The sequence below is a fragment of the Passer montanus genome, unplaced genomic scaffold (assembly GCF_014805655.1).
Source record: "Passer montanus isolate IOZ18808 unplaced genomic scaffold, ASM1480565v1 scaffold2, whole genome shotgun sequence".
Lineage (NCBI taxonomy): Eukaryota > Metazoa > Chordata > Aves > Passeriformes > Passeridae > Passer > Passer montanus.
The window spans coordinates 27,910,273-27,935,476 of NW_024366591.1; the positions used below are offsets into that span (position 1 = coordinate 27,910,273).

The 25,204-nt window shown below is 36.1% G+C and overlaps 1 protein-coding gene across 19 annotated transcripts in view; it reads left to right on the forward strand.

Annotated features, from left to right (window-relative positions):
- Positions 1-25,204, forward strand: part of TRDN (triadin) — a 229,716-nt gene that overhangs the window by 179,427 nt on the left and 25,085 nt on the right. For 14 of the 19 annotated variants that reach the window (XM_039707307.1, XM_039707305.1, XM_039707306.1 and 11 more), the window contains 8 exons: positions 7,591-7,656; positions 11,204-11,230; positions 12,309-12,356; positions 16,843-16,887; positions 17,610-17,627; positions 19,210-19,257; positions 20,132-20,152; positions 24,146-24,172. In XM_039707307.1, coding sequence (XP_039563241.1) covers positions 7,591-7,656; positions 11,204-11,230; positions 12,309-12,356; positions 16,843-16,887; positions 17,610-17,627; positions 19,210-19,257; positions 20,132-20,152; positions 24,146-24,172 — 300 coding nt within the window. The remainder of the gene's footprint in view (positions 1-7,590; positions 7,657-11,203; positions 11,231-12,308; positions 12,357-16,842; positions 16,888-17,609; positions 17,628-19,209; positions 19,258-20,131; positions 20,153-24,145; positions 24,173-25,204) is intronic. The other 5 variants (XM_039707314.1, XM_039707318.1, XM_039707319.1 and 2 more) reach the window with 3 other exon arrangements.

Genomic DNA, 25,204 nt, shown 5'->3' on the forward strand with positions numbered 1-25,204 from the left:
AGATTGTGGGCCCATTCTTTTATAGAGGAACACCAAGGGAATTTTTTTTAAACACCTAATGCTCATTTTTCACCAGCTAGGATTTTCTTCCCCCTTAACCAAAATCTTCCCCAACAAAACTGATTGAAAAATGCATTTTTCATGGACATTCTTTGAAGTTAGATCAATTTTTCCATTTCATTTTCTTTTCTATATTTCTTTTGCTTAAAAAAAATTTCCTTTGATTTCTTAGTTGAAAGGATTTTGCAACAAGTACGTGTAGGCTACTTTCATGCACCTGGCTCAGGCTGTATCTCATCCTGCTGGTTACCACCAACCTATTTCACAGAAACATGGAAGTTTGAACTGAAATTCAGTTTTAGTCATTCTTATGATTATTATCCCTCTATTTATTTTTTGGATTAAACCAGCCTCTGGTTTTCTGAGATCATAACCAACATTGTCAGCAAGGAAGGTAGTGATTCTAGTGAAAAAAAAAAGCCACAAAATGAAATCTTCCAGTGACTAAGGCAAACTGGTTCAGTGACGTTCATGCCTTTAATAGATATGCACTAAACTGAAAAACTGGAGAGAAATAATAAGGCCCCTTCCAAAAAATGAACATGCCATGCTTTAGTTGTCATGCTTCCTCATCTAGCTTCCCCTTCTCTGCAGGACCCACATGGAAAATACTGCATGCTACTAGCTGACTCCAAATATGATAAGGTTTTATTTATTTCTGCTTATTCTGTTGTCACAAGAAATTGCTCTAGGCTGCATGTGTATTCCTCTGACTGGCAATAAAAAAGGGTAATGTTCACTGGTTTTGCTTAAGGATACAGTATTTTTTGCACAGCTGCAAAAATAATAGAAGTAGCCAGGCAGCGCTCTAAATTGACTGGCTCATTATCCAAAATATATTGTGGTAGTAGCATGCACAGTTCAAACAGCACTTTACCATTTCTCATGTGAATCATACAGCACCCAGACACTGTACTCTACATGAAGCTTTCTCCAATTATTTTGTCCTATTCAAATACATCCCTCATTTAGAAAAACAAGAATAATGAGCCATACAGAGTGACAAGCCATCATAAAAGAGAAGAAGATGGAATGACGTGTTCAGTCGATGGTACATTCTGTGCATAGCATAAATCAGACTTGAAGGAGCTGGCAGGAGACAGAAAAGAACAAAATTGAGATGGAGAAAGATTACATATTGTGCTGATTTCTCCAAATATGGGTGATACTAAGAAGAACCTTGAGGCACAATTACTGCATGAAATTTAGGCATTCACTGTTTCTCTTTCAAAAGTTAGGTCTCTAGGACTTTGTGACTTTGTGACCAAAGTCCTAGAAAATGGGCAGCTTTACCTTCCAGCGTCATGTTATGCCTTCTTTCAACATGTGTGGGATAGAGAAGCTGTCACAGAAATGTGTAAATGTTGTCAATTCCAAAAGGGCAAGAGGCAGAAAACCTTTGCATGAGGAAGGCATTTCCTAAATTTCCCAAGAGCAAATCTGGCTGCCAGAGCAAAACAATTTTTAACTCTCTTTAGTAATTCAAAGCATGTGAGCAAGGAATCAAACTAATCAAAATAGACCCAGGGGTTGGTGAAGTGATATAAAGCCCATAATTTCCAGGGCATCTCCAGAAAACAATAAACAGAAATATAACATGCTGAAATATTTCAGCATTTTTTCACATTTAACTGCCATTTTAAAATTAAAGAAATATTAAGAATTTTTTGTTTGTTTTTATAAACAAAAACAGTATTTTCATATTTCAAAAATGTTTTACAACTACAGAGTGTTACAAAAATCCTTGCTTGGAATAGAGGTTGATCAAAGGAAACTTCAAGTTTTCTTAGTTCTGGATAAAGTGGAATTTCTTATTTCAATTCATATCTCCCATACCCTCTTTATTTCTGACTAGGAGAGAAATAGAGGACACAGAGTTGGGGGATGTCAAGCAAGTAAGAGTAGTGAGTTGTCTCTCCAGTCAGTGTCAGAAAGTCTTGTTTTATAGAGATTCTTTACATCTGTGTTTCTAGTGGACCAAACAGGATTCAGCCACGACATGATCCCTGTGGTTGCTCATCCTCACTAGTACATGTAAGAACACTCTCATTTCCAAAAGTGACTCGTGAACCTGAGCTGCCAGGGAGTTGTTTTCTCCAGCCTCCTTGGAGCTAATGAGCAAGAGACAGAGAACAATCTCTGCCTTGCTCCTGAGAGCACATCCAATTCAAGACCTCTGTGAGTCTCACCTGCTCTGTAGACTGCCCACAGTCAGATATTATGAAGACTTGTAAGTTAGTGAGGTGCGGGTCCTGGTTGCCTGCCAATAGCAACACTCCCATTCTGATTTTCAGCATTAACACTCTGACACCTTGCTCTTAAATTCATTTACTAGTTTTTAGAAAGAAAAATGAAAATTACATTCATGTGACAAGTATCATCAAAATAAATTGACAGGAGATTTTTCTCAATAAATGCATTGTGGTGAAAAAAATGTGTAACATCTGAGTGCAGCTAAAATCAAACAAAAGGAGAAAATGGGCAAGCCATGTACATTCAAGCTCCAAACTACATCTTTTTGTCAATTCAGTAAAGAACAATTTCCTTCTAGTACTCCTTGTAATGTAACGGTATGTATGGCCATGTGCTAGTATGCTGTTGAAACTCCTTGTAATGGTACTGTATGGCTTGGAAACTGCTGTTCTGCATACAGAGGGTGAAATAAACTGGCCAAGGCACAGTGGCATCCCTTTTCAATATATATAAAAATCAAGATGCTTTCCAAACTGAAAAAAAAACGGGGGGGGATTTCAGAACTGCTTCATTTTGTGATTGACCAGAAAAAAACTGGAAGTCAGCTATCTTATTCGTAATGCAAATGGTCATGGTAGCACGGGATTTCTGCTCAGCTGCAGATGCCACTGGTCCAAGATGAATCACAGCTTCATTACATCATTTTCTAACAAAAGTCAAAGGATAAGAAAGTAGAGTATCTGATTCTATAACTGCAAAGTGTATTACGCAGACTTAATACAACTTTTAGTCCTAAACAAAAGGATTAAAAGCCCCAAATCATCATAAATACTTTTAAAATAACCTTCTTAAAATAGGGTCAGAAATTCTGCATTATATACTAGAAAATAATAAATACAGCCATGTGCTAGTATGCTGTTGAAACTAGCAGTGGTATTTTGACCAGCTAAAGGCAGGCAGCTCTCAGAAAGGAAACAGTCACTGAAATAGCCACAAGATGGAGCCCAAAGGATCTTCCAAACTGTAGTTAGTATTGTCATCCTGCATGGATTAAGAGTTAAATAAAGTGATTTTACTGAAGAACACTCTACAGAAATCTTGAACCGCAAATGATGTTTTTCAATGTAAATCCAATCCTGACAAAAGATGTTTTCAATTTGATAGATGGCTACCCATACACTAGTGAGCTTTGATTTCCCATGCTAAAATAACAAGTCCCCAGCATTTTCAAGGAATATTGATGAACAGATAATTTACATTAAACAAAGAAAATTATCTGAAAGACTACATCAGTTAACTGAAATTTGCTTGACCTCTGCCTTGTCTCAACTATCTTAGGGGTATAAATAATTTATGTCCAATTTACAGGTTTATGTGAGACTTAACAATCTGTATAACCTCTGTTTAGTGATGGACAGAACTTCCCAAGTTGCAGATATTTCAGTGGGATAAGACATGACCCATTCAATATAAGCAGGTAGAGGAATGACTCTCTCAAGCTCATGACTATTCACTGAATTCATAAATTTTAAGAATTTTTTTAGATATTCAGATTAATGTAATCATTAAAAAACTTTACCTCATGCAAATTTAGATGTCTAAAGTTGTAAATCTACATTGAAACTGTTCACCCTAGTCTCAGTTTAGGGCTGATAAAGAGAAATAAGCATCTGCAAAGAGTGTTTCGTCTGTCTTGTATCTGAGTCAAAATGCAATTACTTGCCCCTCTGGAGATATTTCTATTTCTTACTTAATTATAACAGGGAACATAGTTTAGGTTTAGTAACAAGAACAGAAAACAAATGTGAATGAATATTAGGATTGTTTGTTGCTAATTAAGAACTTTCCCTCTCTTCTGACATTCTGACATTCTGACAATCTGACATTGAAAGAGAAGTGAGAAGAATGAGCAAGTAATTTGTGGATCTTAAAAACTGATTGAATATCCACTCTCACTCTACTTAGATGGAGAATCTAATGCAAATATTTAATTTAGACATTTTAACCACAAGGTGAAATCTCCATGTTTATCTGCCTAACACTTCTGTGTACTCATAGTTAAAGCACATAAAACTAGTGGTGCTACCTTGTATCCATGTTGGTTTTTTTTCAAAAATGCAAATACTTTTATTCTTAGTAGGATTTAACTAAAACCTTGACATTGGTTACAACTTTTTAACCTATTCAAAGTAAAATTGAGATTTCATTCTTTTAAGTCTTATGTAATAACAAACCTGCAAAATTATTCATATTGATAGACCTGGCATAGCATTTCAATTGCAGTTATGATTACAACTTGTGTTAATTGCTCTTACTTGCATTAAAGTACAACAGTAATTTATTCAGCCCCTGCTACCAAAAACTGGAGTCAGTTAAACTACCGTTTTAATGATTTAATGAAACAGCTGTGATTTCTGAAGAAAGAGTGCTCTGTGTAATTGGTGGCCTGGGTTGTTACTGTAAGTTAGGTATAATACATATATATTGGCATCATGTCAGAAACACATCTGTCAATCAGCATAATACACTTGAACACCTGCATATCCACATAACACATGTTTAATTGGCTAAAAATTTCCCCATGGGGTAAACTATTACTTTATTGCTCTGCACAAAGATGTGTGCAAATGAATGCTCAGAGGTATTCTATTCAGATGCATTTCCAGAATGAATAGTTCTTCTAGTGTCAATCTACCTTTCTTTTTCTTATCTATGCAGACATCATTTGCAGAAATGTACTTTCACAGAGTTGTAATTAAAGCAAAAGCAGTGATCAGCATCATTTCATGAGGAACAAAGATGGTTCAGTATGCTATGCCTCTAGAATTTAGTCATTAGCCCTTTACTTTAATCACCATGTTAATTTGAGTAGCACACTGGGAAAAGTCCATTTTTTCAAAAGTCAATTAATTTTTATTGTTCTCCATCCCTTATATCAACTATTCTCTCCTCCAAAATCCTTCTTTTTTAGATTTCCATGGTCATCTTATTTTTTTCCAATTTATTATTATTTCACATTTATTTAGTAACATATGTAAATATATTTTCAGCCATTATTATGCTTTTGCAAATCCAGTCTAAGATAAGAAGGACCCAAACTAAGAAGTTTCTTTTCAAAGTATTTGCATGGAATCTGGACCCAGGGGGGTTATTTTGTCAGCTTTCACCATTAACAGGCATTATGACTGAAGATACAATTATAACAAATATTAACATCACCAAGAGATCCTACTTTTGGCTCCGATTTTTTATATAGAGTGGTGAACATTTTTTTGCACAAACTAACATCTATATTCTGAAAAATCCTTCTAACATCTTATGAACTTCAGTCTGCCTGATTTCACTCAGTTGCCCTTTGAGAGTCAATAATTCCTGTTGCAATAAAGACAACCCAAGCTTCACTGTGTTTTGCCTTAGCTATATGCAAATGTAAAACTGATATTTCTAAAAGTGAAAGCTTGTTAGCATACTTCCCTCATCTGTATGTTCCCATCCCACAGTTTCAGGGAACAGCACATGAAAACGTCAGAAGCTGAGGATGATATTGAGAGGAAGCTCTTCAGGTCTTTCACCACATGTGCCTAAAGATGAAATGCATTAATGCAGCAGATGTACCTCACCTACATTTGACTGAAATTTATTCTTTCCAGCTCTGTTGATGGAAGATTTGTCCTCCTGGGATATTAGGACTTATACTATTTTAAAGATATTAGTTTTCAGTGCCATCATGCAAGATTGCTGTTTCAACACTTTATATTTCCCAGAGCATTTCTATTGTTTAAGTGACAAACTGGGAAACACAGAAAGAATGGGATCATTACTAATGATTCCTAAAAGCATGCATCTCAGATTGAATTGAAGCAATTCCTCTTATTAAAAGTCATTTTAAAATGTTGGAAATGTCTCTACTTCTTTGCTACTTCTATTATATTTACACCATGATAAAGTTTCTCCCTTCCCTCCTCTCTCTTCCTTTTTGGTTTTCCCTGTCATAGAAAGTACTCTTGAACTGTCAGTTTAAAAAAAAAAGTCTTAAAAAGCAAGTTGTTCTAGACAACATCAACAAAATCCTCCAAAACCAAGAGTCAGCTCATTTTTCAACATGCAGCCCTGAGGTATAAAACAAACCAAACTGCAAGGACACAAACACGACAGCTCTGGGAAAGCAGATAGATATCTTTGGCTAGGCTGCGCTGGTAAACAAAATAAAGCAGAAATAACTGTGAGAGCAGCCTGACAGCTTTTTTAGTGGAAAGTGGCAATAGGAACATCAGTCTGTTGCTAGTGAATGCTGTACAGGCTCTAATATCAATGGTTAAGTATAAATGATAATGGAGAACCATAGCATTTTAGGAGGGTTTGTCTTAACTCTTTATCCTATTATCACACTTTAGCCACTGCTGATAGAGTGATCCAAGGAAATCTGTGGGGATGCACAGACTCAGATGACAATTCCTAGACCAAGAGATCAAGCTCTCTGCTTCCCTACAAATATTCCAGACAGCCTTAATCACTTAGCATTTCATACTTGTCGTGTTAACGTGGTATAATACTTCCTTAATGTTTAGAATCCTGGAAAAATACCCTGGAAAATACTAGGTTTAAAACAAGCCAGAAATTTAAAATAGATGTTGTAGGGAATTAAGAGATCCTATGAGGACAAGTCTGGTACAACATGCAGTGTATTTTAATCATATACCATCTTCCCCTATTTGTGCCACCACCACACACCTCTTGCTTTCTTTATTTTGACTTGGCCACGGGATAACTCTTGGTCTCTGTCAAGGCAATTTTTTAATGTAGAGCAGAGGTCAGAATGAGCACAAGCCATTCTCTTTCTAGGAATGCTGCTGTAGCTAATCTGGTTTTTGAGTCACTTTTTTAGACATATGCTCAGTAGACTAGCTTTGCAACACAGTCTGCCAGCTGCTCGTCTAGCCAGAAGAACTTGAGTGAGACACAGGCAGATATGACAGATCAGGTCTGCTGGTCTAAAAAATTATGTAAACATTTGACTTCTCCTTTGAATGACAAAGAGTACAGGAAACAACTTCACAAATGTAGGGAACTGCTCCTTAACAGAGTGGTAAGTCCTAATAATCCCCTTTTTTCTGAATTTATTATCTGAGACATGTAAGGAATGTATTTTATTCTGTTTGACTTTTTTATAATACAGTTGTGTTACAGTTTGTAAAACCTTGACCTAACTAAACCAAAAGTGCCTTATTTAAATTATACACAATGATGTGGTCTCTTAAGTTCTTGGAACTTATATTTGGGACAAATAATGTCCACTAATTTCTCTAAAGACAAATAGCTCATTTGTCTGTATTTCAGGGAGAATTAACTCATATCAAGTGGGGAAATCAAATTTTACCTTTGTCTTGATGCATCAACTGGAAGGTATATTTCAAATTTTTATAATTCTATTAGATGATTCCTGTTGATCTTGATCTCTCTCTTGGCCTGTAATGTTGTTACAGATTAACATTATGTGTGTGTTGTGTAATGCAATGTCCAGTCCAAAACATGGTAAAGAATATCTGTGCTGTCTTTAATGGGAAATAAACCAGGCTCTTACTTTGCAAATTGCTTATTTATAACACACTTGTATCTATCTAATTAGAAATATTTTTTCCCAGCTACAGCATGTGTTATTACTCTGTTTTTCTTAACTAAAACAAGTACTTCTGGCATTGCTTTTATTTCCTGTACAACATATTCTTTTCTTACAGGATGTGCACACACACAAAGGTATTTGCTGTCTGAATGGCAAATAACTCTTACCCAGATGGAAAATAGACGCTGTAATCAAAAAGCACATTCTGCTTTTAGCCTTACCAATTTATGGTTCAATAAAATGCAGGATTTCATTTCTGAACCTGTATCAGAATCTATTTTAAAACAAATATGCCATATATAATTAATACTCTTGAGACCTTCAGAATAGCAGGCAAGTCAAAAAAATTTGAAGTGAAAAACAGCAAGATATCTATGAAACCTGTTTTCTAAGTTTAATTTAGAATGGCAGAAAAGACATTGCAAATTTTTGCTGAGAGTAGAACCATATAATTTCATTGATCTAGTTCTTATGTAGCTTCAAATACTTCATCAAAAATCCAACTGTTTTCATTTGATTCAAATCTGACCGCCTCTAGTACCATTTAAGTGTTAAACAAATGAAGATAAAACACTTACTTAGGACTGAATTTTCTGCCATTGTGAACAATAAGTACTTTTTTTACCCAGTAGGTAGTCCTCTTAGCGAATGACATCAGAACAACTATTTGAAATGAGACCAAGAGTTGATTTAACCCAACACCCACTCGCCATCAGTGGCCAGAACAAAAAATGCTTGTTTGCACTTTCAGTGCAAGATACTGCATGAAATATGTGAGATTCCCAGAGCTGCATAACACAGCCTTTAATTTCTCACCCTTTAGGCTAAATTACATAAATCATTACACACTTTGCAAAGTCTGACCTGGACTATCATCTTGCTGTTTTCACGAGGTAGAATAAAAATCAAGATACCCATGTTATAGATAACTGTGATACTGTAGAAATGAATCTAATAGTCCTTTGATGTCATTTTTTAACTTTCTGCTTAGTCTGTATGTCATTTGAGTTGCATTTTTTAATGAGATAATGACACACAAGAAGGATAAAATTAATATTGAATTGACTAAAATCACAGTTAACAAAACATAAAGGTTTATTTTTAGGGCTCAAATACCATTTCAAAATTTCACTTTGGTGTTTCATTTTTGATTTTTTTATAGAAAAAAATATAGATACTTTTTAGAATAACTAATACTCTAGAAACTGTTAACGTTAGAATACCTTCATTATTTCATCAAAATATCTGGTAGAAATATCTCTGAGTCTCATGCCAGAAATAAGGAAGCTGGACTTTTAGGCAAAGCACAGATAGCAGTAATCTCAGTCTTCAATCTGTCTTGATGCCCACATTATACATGTTTGTCTAATTAATGCCTACACAGAAAAGATGGGAAAAGACAACAGAGATACTTTCTAGGGCAAAATTCAGGGACCAGACTTTAGCTGAGTTCCTATTGTTTTAAACATTCTCCGTGACTGATATATTCTACCAGCATAAAAGGGAAAATAACTGTATTGCTTCAATGGAAAGTTAAGGAATAATGGTTTTGTTTTGATTTTAGCCAGATCTTAGATAAGGATGTTATTACAAAAGTGTGCTTGTAAAATTTGCTAAGCAGTGTCAGTAGGGAGTCTTTAAATTAACACTGTTCATATGTGGCCTAGCTCTGATTATTTTGGGCGATTACTGAAAGAGCTGTATGACACAATATTCTGTATTAGTTGTGTAAGTCATTATACTAGCTACTGGTATAATGTTCAGATTTTGATTTAAATATTTGCTTTGAAATTCCTTTTTGAAAATTGAAATTCTTATTTCCTGAACATATCTCACTATGTCTTTTGACACAATTAAAAATTAATTTCCTCTTCCATATTTCATGGAAACTCAATTGCAGTAGAATTTGCCTCAGCTTATGATGCTTAGGGAACTACATTTTGGTTAGTTTTACAGAGTTAAATGAGCCTACATTTACAAAATGTTTACTTACACACATAAAAATGACAAATATGGCTTTGTCTTAGGACATTTTTTTTCCTTTGAACTCCTATTTCTGATTCCTCAGTTCAGATCAAGCATATACACTTATTTTGTATCATTACTCTTTATTACCCACAAAAATGTTCTGGTGTTTTTCACTTTGTTCTGACTACCACCTCAGGTTGCTGTCTCCTTAAATGCACAACTACAACTTGGATGAGAGACTAGATATAAAATGGGAGTAGACTTTATACTGTAGGGAAAACAAGCGAAACAGAAACCCACATGCACAGCAGTTTTTGTCCAAGGTGGGAGCTGGGGAGCTCGGGAGCTCAGTGAATCACAGCCTGGGAGCTCACAGCAGCAGTTTTATTGTTTGTGCTGCTGGGGCTGCAAAGGCAGCTCATCCTCTGCCCTGCTGCATCTCTCTGTGGGATTACTCTCTCTCACACACAGAAGACATGCAGGTGGTAGAGCCTTTTTTCTCTTGAAAACAACAGCTGTGTAGCAAAAGTCAAGAAGAAAAATCCATCTGGAGGGCTAGGTCTTGACATTTCACTTCCTTCTGCAGAACCAGTCATGACATTGGATATAGCTACCAAGCTCTCATTTCTTTACCTGAGAAATGTTGTCTTAACATCCATGGAAAGTATGCATTTGGTTTTCAGTTTTATCTCATCTGGGATTTTTTTAATGGAAAAATGCAGAAAAAGAAATGGCACAAAGTCTAGAAGTCACAGCACTGAAATACTTTTGTTTAGAAATGGCCTAATGAAGTCAATGAACATTTTCAAATCAACATTTGCTTCTTGGAGTATCCCTGAATCCATCTGAAATTCATTGCCCTCATAGAGCAGGTGCAATTGTCAGGGACTGTCCTCTTTAGAGTCCCCTAGGTGTTGTTTCTTCGCTCAAGCTAAAATTCATTTTCTGTCTTTGTCTAGTAGAGACCTTATGGTCTGAATTTGCCCCATCTCTTAGTGGGCACTAAGTAAGGTAAGCGCCTTACTTAGCCAGGTAGTTTCCCTAGGTTTGGTGTATGGTCAGCATTGAGTGAGGGTGACTAAGACCTCAGAAGAGGTGCAGAGCCTTCCAGGGGTGTTTGTACCAAATTTTGGCTAAATGAGGAATTCAGGGTGCCTGTGTTCCTTAGCTAAGTGTCCCATTTATGCATCTGGGGTGGACAGTGTTGGTGAAACAATGTAACAATGTAACAATGTAACTGCTGCACACTTCAATACAGATTTCACTGAAATTTTGTATGTCTAAAATGTCACTAAGAAATGAAGTAAATTCTGCATCACAGCTACAAAATTATTAAAATATGCCTTTTTTGTTTACTTCTAGCTACCTCAGAGAACCCGCATGAGCACAGTAAGTACCAAGGCAATATAGAATATCGTTATTTTAACTTTCAGAAGGAAGGTATTTCCTTGGTTTTACAAAATTTTAGCAGCTTAAGGTGGAATTCATCAATTCAAACTCACACAACATTTTGACTCATGAAACTGGTTTTCAATGACTCACTCTGTTAGTGCAGGACCAGGTGTGTTCCACAGGTTCCAGTTTGCATGGAAACCATTATCCAGTTCAGCTGAGACCCACCTATGCCTTTTGTCTCCATGGCAGCTTTGCACTGGGAAACAATCAAGGGGGCCACAGATGGGGAAGGGGTTCTGCAATTCTCCGGCCAGGCCTTGGGTCCAGGTTTTCGAGATTTATTTCTTAGTATGTTACAATGCTGGCCTGCTGCACAGCTTAGGCTTCGGAGATACTAATCAGAATTAAACATTCTTTTAATATTTTCTGTCTCATAATGTTAGGATCTGGATAGCACACTGTTTTTAAATAACACAAAATTGCATTCATGTTGTATTATAATACAGAATAATATCCGTTATTATTAGTGCTTCACAATATATTTGTGGGATCCCCATACTAGCTAGAATGAAGAAAATTAGCTCTGCTCCAGCCAAATCCAGGGCAAAGAGAAACATGGAAAGCTTTAATTTTTTTTTTATTTTATGCAGGATACTTAACATTTATTTGTCATTCTTTATGAGAAAATCCTACTTCTGGTGGAATAAAAACTGCCACCATTTCTGTATTAAACATCAAGGAGAAATTTTCTATACAGAAGATCAGTGATAGCAATCACAATCAATACTAGAAGCAATTAATAATTTTAGAAATTCTATTATCTTTCTAAAAATCCACAGAAAATAATTAAACCGCATTAAAAAGTTAAAAAACACTTTTAATTATTTTCATTTTATGGGCAAAGAATAGTTCAACATAATTTCTTGAGAAATATAGTTATAAAAAAATTATTCTTAAGTTTAGTGGGAATATGTAATGCAAAGTAATATTTTAAAACTATAATGGGCATATTTTATTTTTGAAATCTTCCAAAAGTTAAAATGCTTTCTAATGTAGGGATTCTCGTTTTCAGAGCATGAACGTGTTAAACGTGAAAAAGCTGTCTCTCAGTCTAAGCCAGGTAGGTTTGGTGAAGTAGCCTCCACTTACACCCGGCTCCACTCAATAAGGATGTGTGTGGTCTGCAAAACTTGGACATTTCCTTGAGCTAGGCACAGGTGTTCTGCTTTGTGCCGTTGGGTTTTTTCAGTGTGTTGGAGACGAGAAAAAATGAAGGTGACATTTAACTTTAAGGATTCAACTGTCACAGTTTTTCACTGTTCTTGTGACTTTTCCCACTGCTGTAGTAAAAAGCATTAGCAAAACCTACTTCCCAGAGTGTGAGGAAGGAGTGCTTTAATGCCCTGCACTGTGTCAAAGAGGTGCACTGGGAATTAACCCTTCTCAACCCTGTCAGTAAATTAGTTATTACATTATGTGAGTGTGGTCCCCCCAAAAAGGAGAAGGTACAATCTCATTGAGTACACACTCTGCAGTAGAGTCAGCCTCCAGCTCCTGAAACCCAAAAGTAACAGGAGCTGAACTAAGAATAGCAATACTAATCCTGGACTGACTGTGCACTCGGGTAAACTGTAATAAATACCTGGCGGCAGTGAGCAGGGCAAAGGGTCCCCTTTCAAAGCAGGGCTCTGTTCTAATCGTGTTTTTTGAGGAGGAAGGCACTCAAGGATCCACAGCTGGGTCTGGTGTGAATTAACAAGACTAAGAGGTTAACCTCACAGAAAACTCAGCTATTGATGCTCAGCTTACATCACTCCTGAGTGGTTTTCCAGTCCCCACTCCTGAAGCAGTGGGGACTGCAAAGCAAGTATCCACATCCCATTGACCTTTGCTGGAAGTGCTGCTGCTTGAACTTCACATTGAAATGAAGTGCTCATGAATAAGTGATTAAATAAACCATTTAAACTTTATGTGTTCAACCATAAGCAAGCAGGCTTTATTTCATAAGTTTTTGTTCCTATTTTTTTGAAGAAATAAATTTCTCCTATGTATTTAATACTTTTATCATTAATTTTTCTAATGTACAGTATTCTACCTTGTAAGTTAAATATTTTCATAGACATTTTCAGGTTTCCTGGAAGCCTTGAGGATCTGATTTAGTGAAGATATATTGGTTTTGAGTCAATAGGGAAAAAATATTTCTCTTCTTCTTTCTATGACACATAGGCCAAGCATTTTATTCAACTCATTGATCATTTTTTGTGTATTAACAACTAGCATAATGCTTCAGACATTAGGTGAATTCAGCCAAGGCAGGAATGAGGAAGCCAAGTTTGGTGGCCACAGTGGTGGCCAGAAAGTGGGTTGCCTGGATCATGATCACTTACTTTTCCTGCTAAATGAAATCAGTCCTGCTACACAATTAGCCCAATCTCGTCCACATAGCTGCAGGAAAATAAGTTTTCTTGGTAGGGCATTCTCAAACATTAGAGCACTGTGTCACAAACCCTTATATTGGACTGATGAGGATTTTACTTTCCCATACTACAGTACACTCCAGATCCCAAGCCCTTGTTATTTAGGTGCTTGAAGGGAAAAAATGCTTGCTAAATTTCCTTTAGCATAAAATCTCTATTCTCAGATGATAAATGGCTGCTTTGGAGAACAGTGGCTGTTTTGAGTTTCACTTGATGACTGGAAGTATTAATCTGCAGGCACTGGTGGTAATAGTGCTTCTTCCTGCTGTGTGCCAAGGAGTGCTTTTGAGTTAACAGCTTGAATTATAAAAGCTTCATTCTGAACAAAACAGTGGCCTCCTTTTTCACCTTGATTCAATGCAGCTTCAAACCATTTTTCTTATGCCTCCTGCCATCAGACTTAGAAGTATCACATGACTGAAATACTATGGAATTTCAGAAAATAAGGAAAAGTTTAAATTAGAGTGTTTTGTGCATGTCAGTGAAAGCAAGTAAAGCAAGGGAATCCATTCCTGATGTAATTCTGCTGAAACTGCCTGCAATACACAGAGAAATGTTTACAGCCTTATTTTTTCCATTTAAATTAGGTACACCAGGGAAAAAAATTAATATTAATGCTTGTACTGCTGCAAAACTGGAGCCCTGCAGAGCAAATAAATTCTCTTCAATGATAGATTTCAGAACTTTAAACTTTGGACTTACTCAAAACCAATATTTTTTTTTCATATTCATAACATTTTTTTTTTACTCTTTATATCTTTATGAAGTCCTTAATTTTTTTTTAATTTTTTTATATGGAATACTCCCCATGATATGGTAAAAAAGAAAACAGGAAAAATTAGAAATATTACTTCTGTTCTTGGCAAAATAATATGTATTATCCTCATCATATGTTTTTCTCTGCTTTTCCTCATACTGAATGTGGCGAACAGATTGATTTCATAAACCTTCCTGATGTTTTGAAGTATATTCCCTTATAAGACAGTTCTCCTTAAGTCTGGACATTCTACTCCTTCAGTTTCCCTTCTGGCTACAACCAGTGCCTGGAAACTCAGAGAAAAAGCCAAGCAGCTGCCACCTATAGTTCTGCCAGGGAATGCATCAGGGTGTTCTCCAGTAGAATTAGCAGACCAATATTTGCTGGGTGGTTAGGTTGCAGAATAGGTAGGTGAATGAATACCAAAGAATTACTGTGTTCATTCCCAGATGAATGCAAATCCACAGGCCTGTCCAGTTTTCAAGACAAATTCATTCTGAGAAGAAACACTGCCCCTAGTTTCAAATCAATCAGATATGCCATCCACACACAAACTTACTTCCTTACTTATTTCCTCACAGACTTGTTATCCCAGAGTTACAAATCAAATATTGCTGTACATTCTCAACAGAATTAGGAAAGGGAAAATATCTTATTTAGTGTTCAAAAGTGTCAGGATAATATCCAAAGAAAGAGAAACCTTTTTATTTTACTTGTCATTAATCTAGGGCATGTTACAGGGCCTTTGTTTAAAGGCGACGTATAAGGTTTTCTTCAGTATTGGTACATAGAAAGTTTAATGTCCCAATTTAAATTAGTGAAATGCCCTGTTATATGTTAAAGCTCCTCTAACAGCAGTAAAAAAGACACTTTCTCTCAATAAGCTGCATCTTCAAGCTGCTGGTTTTGCTATGAAACATTTCTAGCTCCACAGACAGCATAGAGACGAGATTTTGAATTCATGGCTTTCATAAGAAACTGATAGTAACAATAGCTGAGAAAGGGGGATAAAAGTGCCCTAACCTTAATACAAATTAAGAGAAATTAAATTGACACATACCAGAAAACAAATGAAAAGTACATCAGTGCAGAGCTATGTTTAATTTCCAAATAATAGAAAATATTAGTAACCAGAGAGCTTTATCGCTCCTTATATTTGACCCCAGCAGTACTGATTTTCTTCCAGAAATAGACCAAACACACAAGAGAAGGGTACCAAGAGATATCTTCCCAACCTGATCTCCACACAGTCATTGTCATCTTTGTTCTGATGCCTTCCAGAGGTCTTAGTGGAAAGGAAGGGGGCCAGAGGCAAACTGCTTTTAGCAAGAGGAATGGCAAATACAGCCTCACTGTGTCTTAAGCGTATTTAAGAAGAATTTAGGAATGTATGTGATTGTTGAAAGGTAGAGTTTAGGAGAGGAGCTTTAATTCAGTTATGGAAAAAGACATAAAATGAAGTAGAATTATAAAAGGATGAGGTAGGGTGAATTTAAAATCAACCAAACTGGGCAGAGTAGAAATCTGAACATAAACATCCCAGTTTCCACCTGACTGGGACATTGAGAAGGTAAAACAAACCCCACTTGACTAGAAAGTGTAATCCCGCCAACTTAATTGCAGAAGAAGAAGTTCAGGTCTGGTGGCCAATGTCTATATGGGTCCACATCGTCTGAGAATTATGCTGAGCAGGCATATCCACAGGCAGCTCAAGAGCATGTGGGCTTGGGCAGCTTTTCCTATAAGATTAGCAGAAGTTCAAAACTGCTCCAAGGTCCTGTGACAGATGTCCATCTCGGTCTAGGTAGGTTTGTCCAGTAGCAGGTGGTATAGACTGGCCTTTCAGACTGTCCCATGTGTCCCTCTGTCAGCTGTTATGTGTTGGGGCATCATTTTCATCTTCCGAGTGTAGGCACATGTGAATACCTCTACTCATGTTTGGAGTTAGGCAGCCTCAAAAGTTCTAGAAGTTATCTAGAAGTTCTTAGTGTTGTTTAATACCAAAATACTGAACTGTTGGACGTAGACACTCAGGAAAGTGCTGTTGGCAAAGGTGTAATGGATGCAGGAACAGGATGGCTTCCACCTGCGTGCCTGCCTGAAGGACGCTGAAGGGTATGCGGCTGTTTTCCAGCAGCTGAGACATTAGGCCCAGTAATTTACTTTTTCCATGAGCATGATCTCACCATGCAGTCAGAACTCATAATGCCTGCATGCTGTTTTACAGTGCTATAATGGGATAGTGATGGTGAAGACATGCATTTATTTTGTCATTGTGAACCATATGCATAAGATCACCTATAGAAATATTTTTCCAATTATATGAACCTGTGCTAACACATTGTGATTTTAATGCTGCTTTTGCCATACAGAGGAGAAAATGAAACAACAAAAGACAACTCCCACTGAGAAGTCAGGTAAGAATAAGTGATTCTCTCCTGATTTATAGAGAGGGAGGGGGAGTATTAAACACTATTCAGCACTCATCTAGTGTAGTATATTTGCATTCCAATATTTTTTACAGTATTTTGGAATATGCAACTGATAACAAAGAAAAACCAGCTGAGTGGAAATTGCAGCTTCTGTTTTACTAAGAATTGTGTTTTCAATGATGATGACAGGTCAAGGCCTTTCAGCTCCTTTGCTGCTTGTTCCAGCCTGTCATTAGCCAGAGCTGGGCTAATGAAATGAGGTGTAGCTGTAAATCAGATCTCTGAAAGGGTCCCAAATATGAGGATAAATTACCAGATGGATTAGGACTTTGGATCAGTCTTATGGAGAAAATATTTTTGGGACTAAACTCTAAATCTTTGAGTCATATCTGTGATTAAGACCTCAGATTTTTTAATATAATGCTGACAGGAAAAAAAAAAATCAAGTAATAATGAGTGCTCTAGAATCTGTCAAGAGTCAGCCAAGGTATTATAGCATTCTCAACATCACTGGGAGTCAACACAAAGCTGTCTTAACTTTAGGGGTTTGAATGCTGTACATCCCTGCACAGGTAGGGGAAGTTAAGAACAAGTGAGACCTGACTGATAAAATGCTTGAATGTTAAAAAGTAAGGGGGGAAAAAAGAGTATATTTTTTCTTCTTCTGTATCTAACTATTACAATTTTACCTCTTTTGTCTTCTGTAGCCCAGACAAAGCCAACAAGTATGTTATTCTTACCTTAATCAGAAAAATTCCTGTAAAATTGTTGAATACATGTATCTTTTTTTTTACTTTAACATAAGGAAGCATGCCCTAGTTTTGCTTAAAAGTATAGTGTCTTTATCACCAAGTCCCCTGTTCCTTTCATTTAACATACTGTCTTGTAACTGCTATTTAAAAGCCCATTTGACATAACCAATTGCTTCAGTGCACAAGTGAATTCATTCTACACTTCCCATATCAAAATTCCCATCAACAAAAATTCATATAGGAGTTACAAGTCTTTTAATAATTACCATTAAAATTACCTGGCTTGGATACATGCTTTTGCTAAGTTAAAAAAGAAAAATAGAGATTAATATTAACTGCATCCTGAATTCTTCTAAGTCAAAAAGGACTCAAGAGAGTCAATACCATAACTTACCACACAGCCTGCTTGTTGATTTTCTATACCTTTGACACCTTCAGAATTCAGATTCAACTACAATAATAATAATTAAAACAGTCAATTAATTGCCTAAAAAATTTAATGATCAAAAAAAGTCCAGATATGGGAAATTAATCACTCTTCACTGAACCAATTTTTCATTCATGCTTCATAACAGTGTTTCCCATTTGAAATTCTGTATGATGTGTTCATCACAGCATTTCTCAACTTGTCTCCCCATATAAAATCACAGCTGCCAGGAGTTCAATTATTCATCTGAGTAGCAGAAAGGCTGAGGCATATTGCCCTTTTTTCAGAGGCCATTCACATTTTCAGCACTTTCCACTTTACAGCACACTTTTGGGGCAAAAGGAAAGTGATGCACTGTCCTTGAGCTGTGGAAACATCACATGGAAACAAGGCCAGCAGAGCTGTCCATTGATTCCACAGCCATAAAATTTATTTTGGCCCCAGTTTCCATTGCATAGCTGCTACTGTGCTATGAGATCTGTGTGGTGGGGTTCTTTCTAAGTCTGACTTTTGTTTGTTAAACCTATTTGACAAAAAAAAAAGCTTCTTCAACTTTTCCATTTCCAGAAACATAACATAAATTATCATTTTTTCAGTAATAATTATGAAGTAGAAAGATGGGAAAAGGGGTAGGGAAGCAGACATGTGGAGATGAGATGCATTTTCCACACCTAAATATAATTGATTCATATGTAATAGTATGTGTCCAAGACTTTGGGAATTCCACTCAAGTATATCTGAATCAAGGACAAAGGATGAATGAACAGTTGGTCTGCACTCTCCTTTACAATAATCAAAATTGAAAATGGAAGAAAATTACATTTCAGAAATTACTTGCTTCTTCCTTAAGACACATGCATGACTCTTAGTAGCATTAGTAGTGGCTATATTTGTGAGATTATGTGCAGTACTAATGAACTTTGCTACTTTGTGGCAGATCTTTCACTGGAAAATTTTTTAATAACCATTCATTTGTGGGTTTCTTTTTCAAAATAACAGCATGAAGCAATAGAAGGGAAATGTTTAATACTGAAAAACATACATGCAATCCTTCTTACTAAAAAAAAAGTGCAAAATGTAACTTAGAAACATTATGAAAATTTTGTTATGGTGTTGTTTTTTGTTTAGAGCATGAAACAGTCAAACATGAAAAAGATGTTCCCCTTACAAAACCAAGTAAGAACTCCTGCATTTTATTTTACATATTTGTTTTGAAAATGTTATTTAAAGAAATAGTGAAATACAATTGCATATGACAAATGTCAAAACCATTGTCCTGTGGTCTCTTTGGATGTATAGAATGGCCCTGACATGCCGTACCACAAACTAAATAGCACAGTACATACTTGTAATGCTAGTCATCATTTTAAAATATAGATATATGTACATATCAAAGGTCAAATTTCTGCTTCTGTAATTCCGTTGATGTCAAAGGCATATGTCAGCAAAGAATATGAACAGCTTTCTGAAACTGCTTCCTTTAAATGGCTCCGTTTTGCTAATTTGTGGGGAGATGCCTTTTATTTGGACTTCACAAAACAGTAAACCTCCCAGGATGAGCAACACTTAAATTTTTATCCATTGCAGGTATCATATGATATAGGCTTTAGATCTTGATCTGGCAGCATCCATAATCTGTGGTAAATGTCTCTGATATCACAGCTCATGCACAGTCACACTTGCACGTGACAGAGCAAAATTGATGCTGGTATAAGAAGGAGCATTGTTCAATTTCACTGTAGACTATCATCATGGGTTTAGAAAATGTCTGCTTCATGCCTCTTCATGAAATAAAATAGGTGAAGAATTAAAATTTTTAATGTTAATATTAGTCATCCTTAACTCTAGCAAAACAATTTCAGTCCATAAATGAGAACACCCCTACTAATATCATTATTAGATTGTTATTAATTACTCTGAGATTAGTAAAAATATGTTTTGATACACAGAAACATATAGAACAAATAAAGCCATTCTCTGCCATAACAATATTATGCTGAACCTGACCTGACTGTTTTGACCATTTTTCTTTCCTCTTTTTACTTCCCAGTCAAACCGAAAAATACTGCAAGTACGTGTAATGGCTTATTTCTTATGGAATATAAACCTTCTTTTCAGATGCATGTGCTCTAAATTTGCATTTTTGAAATTTTGTCATGTTAGATAATGCTATTTTCTTGCTTATACTACAGATACTCTTGTATTCTGTCTGCTTACTGACAGCCAAACACAACAAAATCAAGCACATTTATAATGCAATATTGTGAAGATGCAAGATTCAAACTCTGTTTGCAATTTTTGCTCCCTAGAAAACAATGTAAATTACACTGGTAGCAAAACTGATATTCTGGTGGGTTTAGATGAGTGTAGATGTATAATTTATATTTATGCAAATATACTGTTTATTGAAAACAAGAAAATAGCATGTAGCATAACTGAATTAGACAACCTTTTCCTTAATTCTTTTACCAGTTGGAAATTGCTTACATCATTAATTCACTAAGCATGTTGTTGGTCTCATTCCAATAAAAGCTTTTTTTAAATAAAAAACTTAAAAATTAAAGAAGAGAAAGAATTATTTCAAATTTATATTAGTTTTAAGGAGTATTCAAGGGGAATTTGTCACATTACAAAAACTTCCACTGAAGTCATGGGATAATGTCCTTTATAAGGTCATTTTTAAGGAAGACTTCTGAACAGATGAAGACTGGGATCTGTGCTTATTGTGGCAAGCCATTGCACGTTACATACTGCAAAGCATGGTCAGAAGGACAGCGTTTGTACTGCATGCTTTGAATTGTGAAAATCCTGAAGTATGGACCTTCACAGATGAATTAGTTGTTGGCTCTCTAGCACAGGATCTGTGGGGTTCTGTGGGGTTTTTGGGTGCTGTGCCTGGCACATCAAGACCAAACCATGTGTTATTCTGGTGGAAAGTGAGCTGACAACAAGGCAAAGAAAAATTATTTGCTTAAACTTCCTAGACCAGTAACCTGTGCTAGGTGCTTAGAGAGGATGAATCCTGCTCTGAAATGCCTGTAGTAAAAATGTTACTCTGTACCCCAGATGTAAAGTGAAAGTGTGAGCACAAGGTATTTGAAATGATAATATGAAAATGAAAAAATGAAAATGTACCCCAGATGTAAAGTGAAAGTGTGAGCACAAGGTATTTGAAATGTACTTATACTGAAGGATCTCCTTCAGCCCTGAACTGCAATGTTCCATTTTCGAGTTATTATTGCAAAATTATTACTATATATGAAGCTATCCATGGGCCTATTTCCATTTTTGCAAGTATTATAAGAAAATTTTGCTCTATTTAATTCCAATATTCACTTTTGCTCAGTCTTGTTTTCTCTAGATCTGTTTACTGACATTACTGTAATGTTTTCTGAGATACCCAGTGACAGCACTCACTACTGTTAGAGGCTCATCACAGATTTAAGTGACTAATTCCTTATGTTTTCATCAGATAAAAATCACCATGTACAATGCTTTTTTAACAAGAGTTATGCTACTCTGGTATATTGTGAATATAAGGAATAGCCAGGATATTTTCCCTTGACCTTTGCAGTGGGATGTTTGTACCACATTCTTGAACTTATATTCCTCTGCTTGAAATGATTATAAATGTTTACAGTGCCTTTAGAAAAATAAAAATTAAAAAAAAAAGAAAAAGAAGGAAAAAACCAGGAACAAGTAGACCTATAGTTATTTACAAAATTCCTTATATACTGCCCCTTTTTGAGCAAACCATCCTTGAACAGATCAAGGTTTAAACACCACAGCTATCTATTTTATGTTGATTTTCTCTACTTAAAGGAGAACATTTAGTTGGATCACTGCATTCTTTATTTATAGAGGTCTATATAGCTTTGCTTCATGTATTTCTTAGCCAGGTGTACAGTGTACTTATGAATGTAGCTGTCATGTAATCCAGTTTGAGATGTAGCAATGGGCACAAAAATACCCACTGATTTTGGAGTTCAGGTCCAGTGGAATGTAAAATAAATTAATATATTTATCCTGGGCTGAATTCATTCACACAGTGGATCTTTTTCAGTCTTACTGTAAATGCAAATGTGGTTTGAGTTACTAAAGAAATTGGATCATTAGGGAATGCAGGTATAAACAGAAAGACAAGGATGAGTTTGAAAACTACCCAAATTAACAACACAGAAAATTTTATCGTAATAGCTTGCTGCCATGATCTAATCTGGCAGGCAGGTTTACGCCACACAGCCACTCACTCAATTTTAAAAGCAATTAGTAAATCATCTTATTTTTCACTCTTTCTGTTTTAGTGTACAGGAGAGTCTTGACAGCCATTGACCGCACATCAGACTTGAATGTGTAATGAAACAGAATTAAGTCTCTGCATACTGACTAAAGACTCACAAGTTGTGAGACATTACCTTGAACAGAAAACAAAGCTGGTGGCAGGTCTCACACATGCAGTAATACCAAACTGTAATTTACAGTTAGGGGGAAGAACATGAAGGCTGATATTTTAAAAAGATGCTAAAAGCTGGCAAATCATATTCCCACTTAGCTTTATAATGAAAGACCCATAATATGGGTAATATGTGTCCCAATGTTCTCAGAGTAAGTGGAAGTTTGTTGATGCATTGGGAAAAGGAAATGGCCCTTACATTTCATACCACAGAGATTCGAACATACTGCCCTTCAGATCAACAGTCATCCTCTACCTGACTGTCCAAGGAAATCAATTAATCCTAAATTAGGGTACATGCACATAACTGGGCCCATCCAGATCCCTCAGAGAGACACTCCCTCAGTTAAGAAGTGAGAGCATGAAACTCTTTCCTAGATTTAGTACCTTAGAAAAAAATCTTAGTTTTTTTCTTCTGAAAATAAAAAATACATATTAATTATTCCATGAGTCACAATGTGTCATCTTTAAGGAGTTATGGGCAAGATCATAAGCAAAAAGGTAAATATTAAAGGACTTTAGCATGTTAGTATTTAATAGCAGCAAAACTGGCCTTTTTTGAATGCCCATGGTGTCTAAGCATTGAGCACCGACATTTACAGGTCTCCTTATTGGCCAAGAAAGTTTCCAGGGATGAGTTAGGGAAAATGATGCTTAATTGCTCAGTCTTCCTGTGGAAAAAGCATTGACTGAAACATTTTCACCTTGGTGTGAGCTCATGTTCATCTGAAGCCAAAACTCAGCAGGAAGATAGTACAGAGATAGTTCAGTCAAAGGAATACCCTTAAATGCTTTATGTTCTTATTTTGTTTTTCCTCTTTTCTGCTCTAAGTTGTAGGAAAAGAGGCTTTACTTTTTCTTTCAAATTATATTCTTACATAAAACTGGAACTAATAAACCACTGATAGGTAAAAAATTATTGGATTCAAAATCACAATATTATTAATTTCTTTGATTTAAAATGAGTAATGATGATTTACACCATAGAATTTATATCCATTGGATTGACCAATTTTCATCAATTATTTTGGATATTATAATAGCACAGGAATATATGCTTCTCTTGTGCTAGGTGGAGTGGAAAGATGCCAAAATCTCTCAAGAGATTTTATTCTTAAAAGACAAGTCAAACTGCTAGTGTGGGAGAAACACTTAGGGGTCAATGCCAGCTATTCAAGGTCAGTGTCAGTCTTTGAGTGGGAAGTGTGGATGATAAGAGAGGTAGCAATTAAGCTGAATACATTTTTTTGAAAATAGCATAGTCAGCTATAACCTTAAAGGCACACTTAAAAATGAGTCTAAAAATGAGTTTAAATATTTGCTAGCTGGAAACTTTGGTTGGTGCAGTGTTTTCATTTGCAGGAATCATTGCATGCTAGATTATAGTACTTCAAAGAGTGAGACTGTTGGTTTTCAGTGTGAAATTCTGCATACACGCCCATTGTTAAGGCACATTTGTTTGTAAATTAATACCCCGTAGAAAAGTTGCAGATGAAAGAGAAGATCTATTTGAATGGTTGCTTGCCCTGACAAAACATGGTACTGAAATTCTTGTTCTTTTCCTTCCCTTCCCCGCCCCCTTTCTCTTCATTACTTGTTATTTTCCTGGAGAGCCAACAGCTGAAATCCCAACATCAGGTAAATATTGTGTTTTTCTAATATGCCTCATGGAAAGAAGTAATGAACATAGCAGCATTGATTAAAGCACTTCCTCATCAGTAAGGAACAGGGATAACATAAAGCAGCATGGGTGAAGTGAGAGCACTGCAGCTACAGAGGTCTCTGCCATGGGCTCTTCTTTCCATCTGATTATGTGATTTTCACTGTTCACCTTCTGCAGCATGTTTTGGTGAGCTAGACACAGGTGATCTTCACTGAAAGGGCTGGTGTGAATCAAGTGACACCCGGGCCAGAGGACAATGAAGAAGGTGTTATTACAACTGGCTGGATGATGCAAAGTGCAAATGAACCATTTGAAGGCAGACATCTATTTTTCTGCTGCAGTCAACAGGGAATACTGAAAAGGGCTCAGGTGCATGAAGTGATATACTTTGCTTAATTTCAATCTGCCTTGATTGGTTGAATGGAGTCACAGACCAAATGTGTTTGCAGCTGGGGAAAAAGAATGAGGAAAAGGAAATAACACATGCTCTAAGTGAATGTAGACTAGGAAAAATACCTCAATAAAATAAAAAAAAAAACCCCTCAATTAAATAAATCACAATCTATTGCTGCAGAACTTCTGAATGATCACATATGGCAGTTCTAAAGGTCCATCTAGCTGCATATCCTGGGGATTTTTGTTTGTTTATTTCTTTCAGGTATTTGAGATCACTCTGGGAGACTAAGAAGCAAGCAATAGGCAGAGTCCCTCCCTAGTGTATTTTGGCAACAAGCAAATAGGTAAATCTAGCAGTAGTTAAGGAATTGCAGAAGTCAAGTGCTAAAGTCTTTATCAGGATTTTCTAAACTACTCTGCAACCAGCAATATTCAAACAATTTCTAACCACTCTACACAAAGCCCAGAACTGCTAGTGCCACTAAGTGTAGCAGGCACTGTTGCAATATTACAGACATTGTAAACATGCCATGAGACACATTTTCCACAATAATTCTTCCAGGGAAATTACCAGTGAGAGAATCTTTGCACAATGTACTTACTGTAAAAGC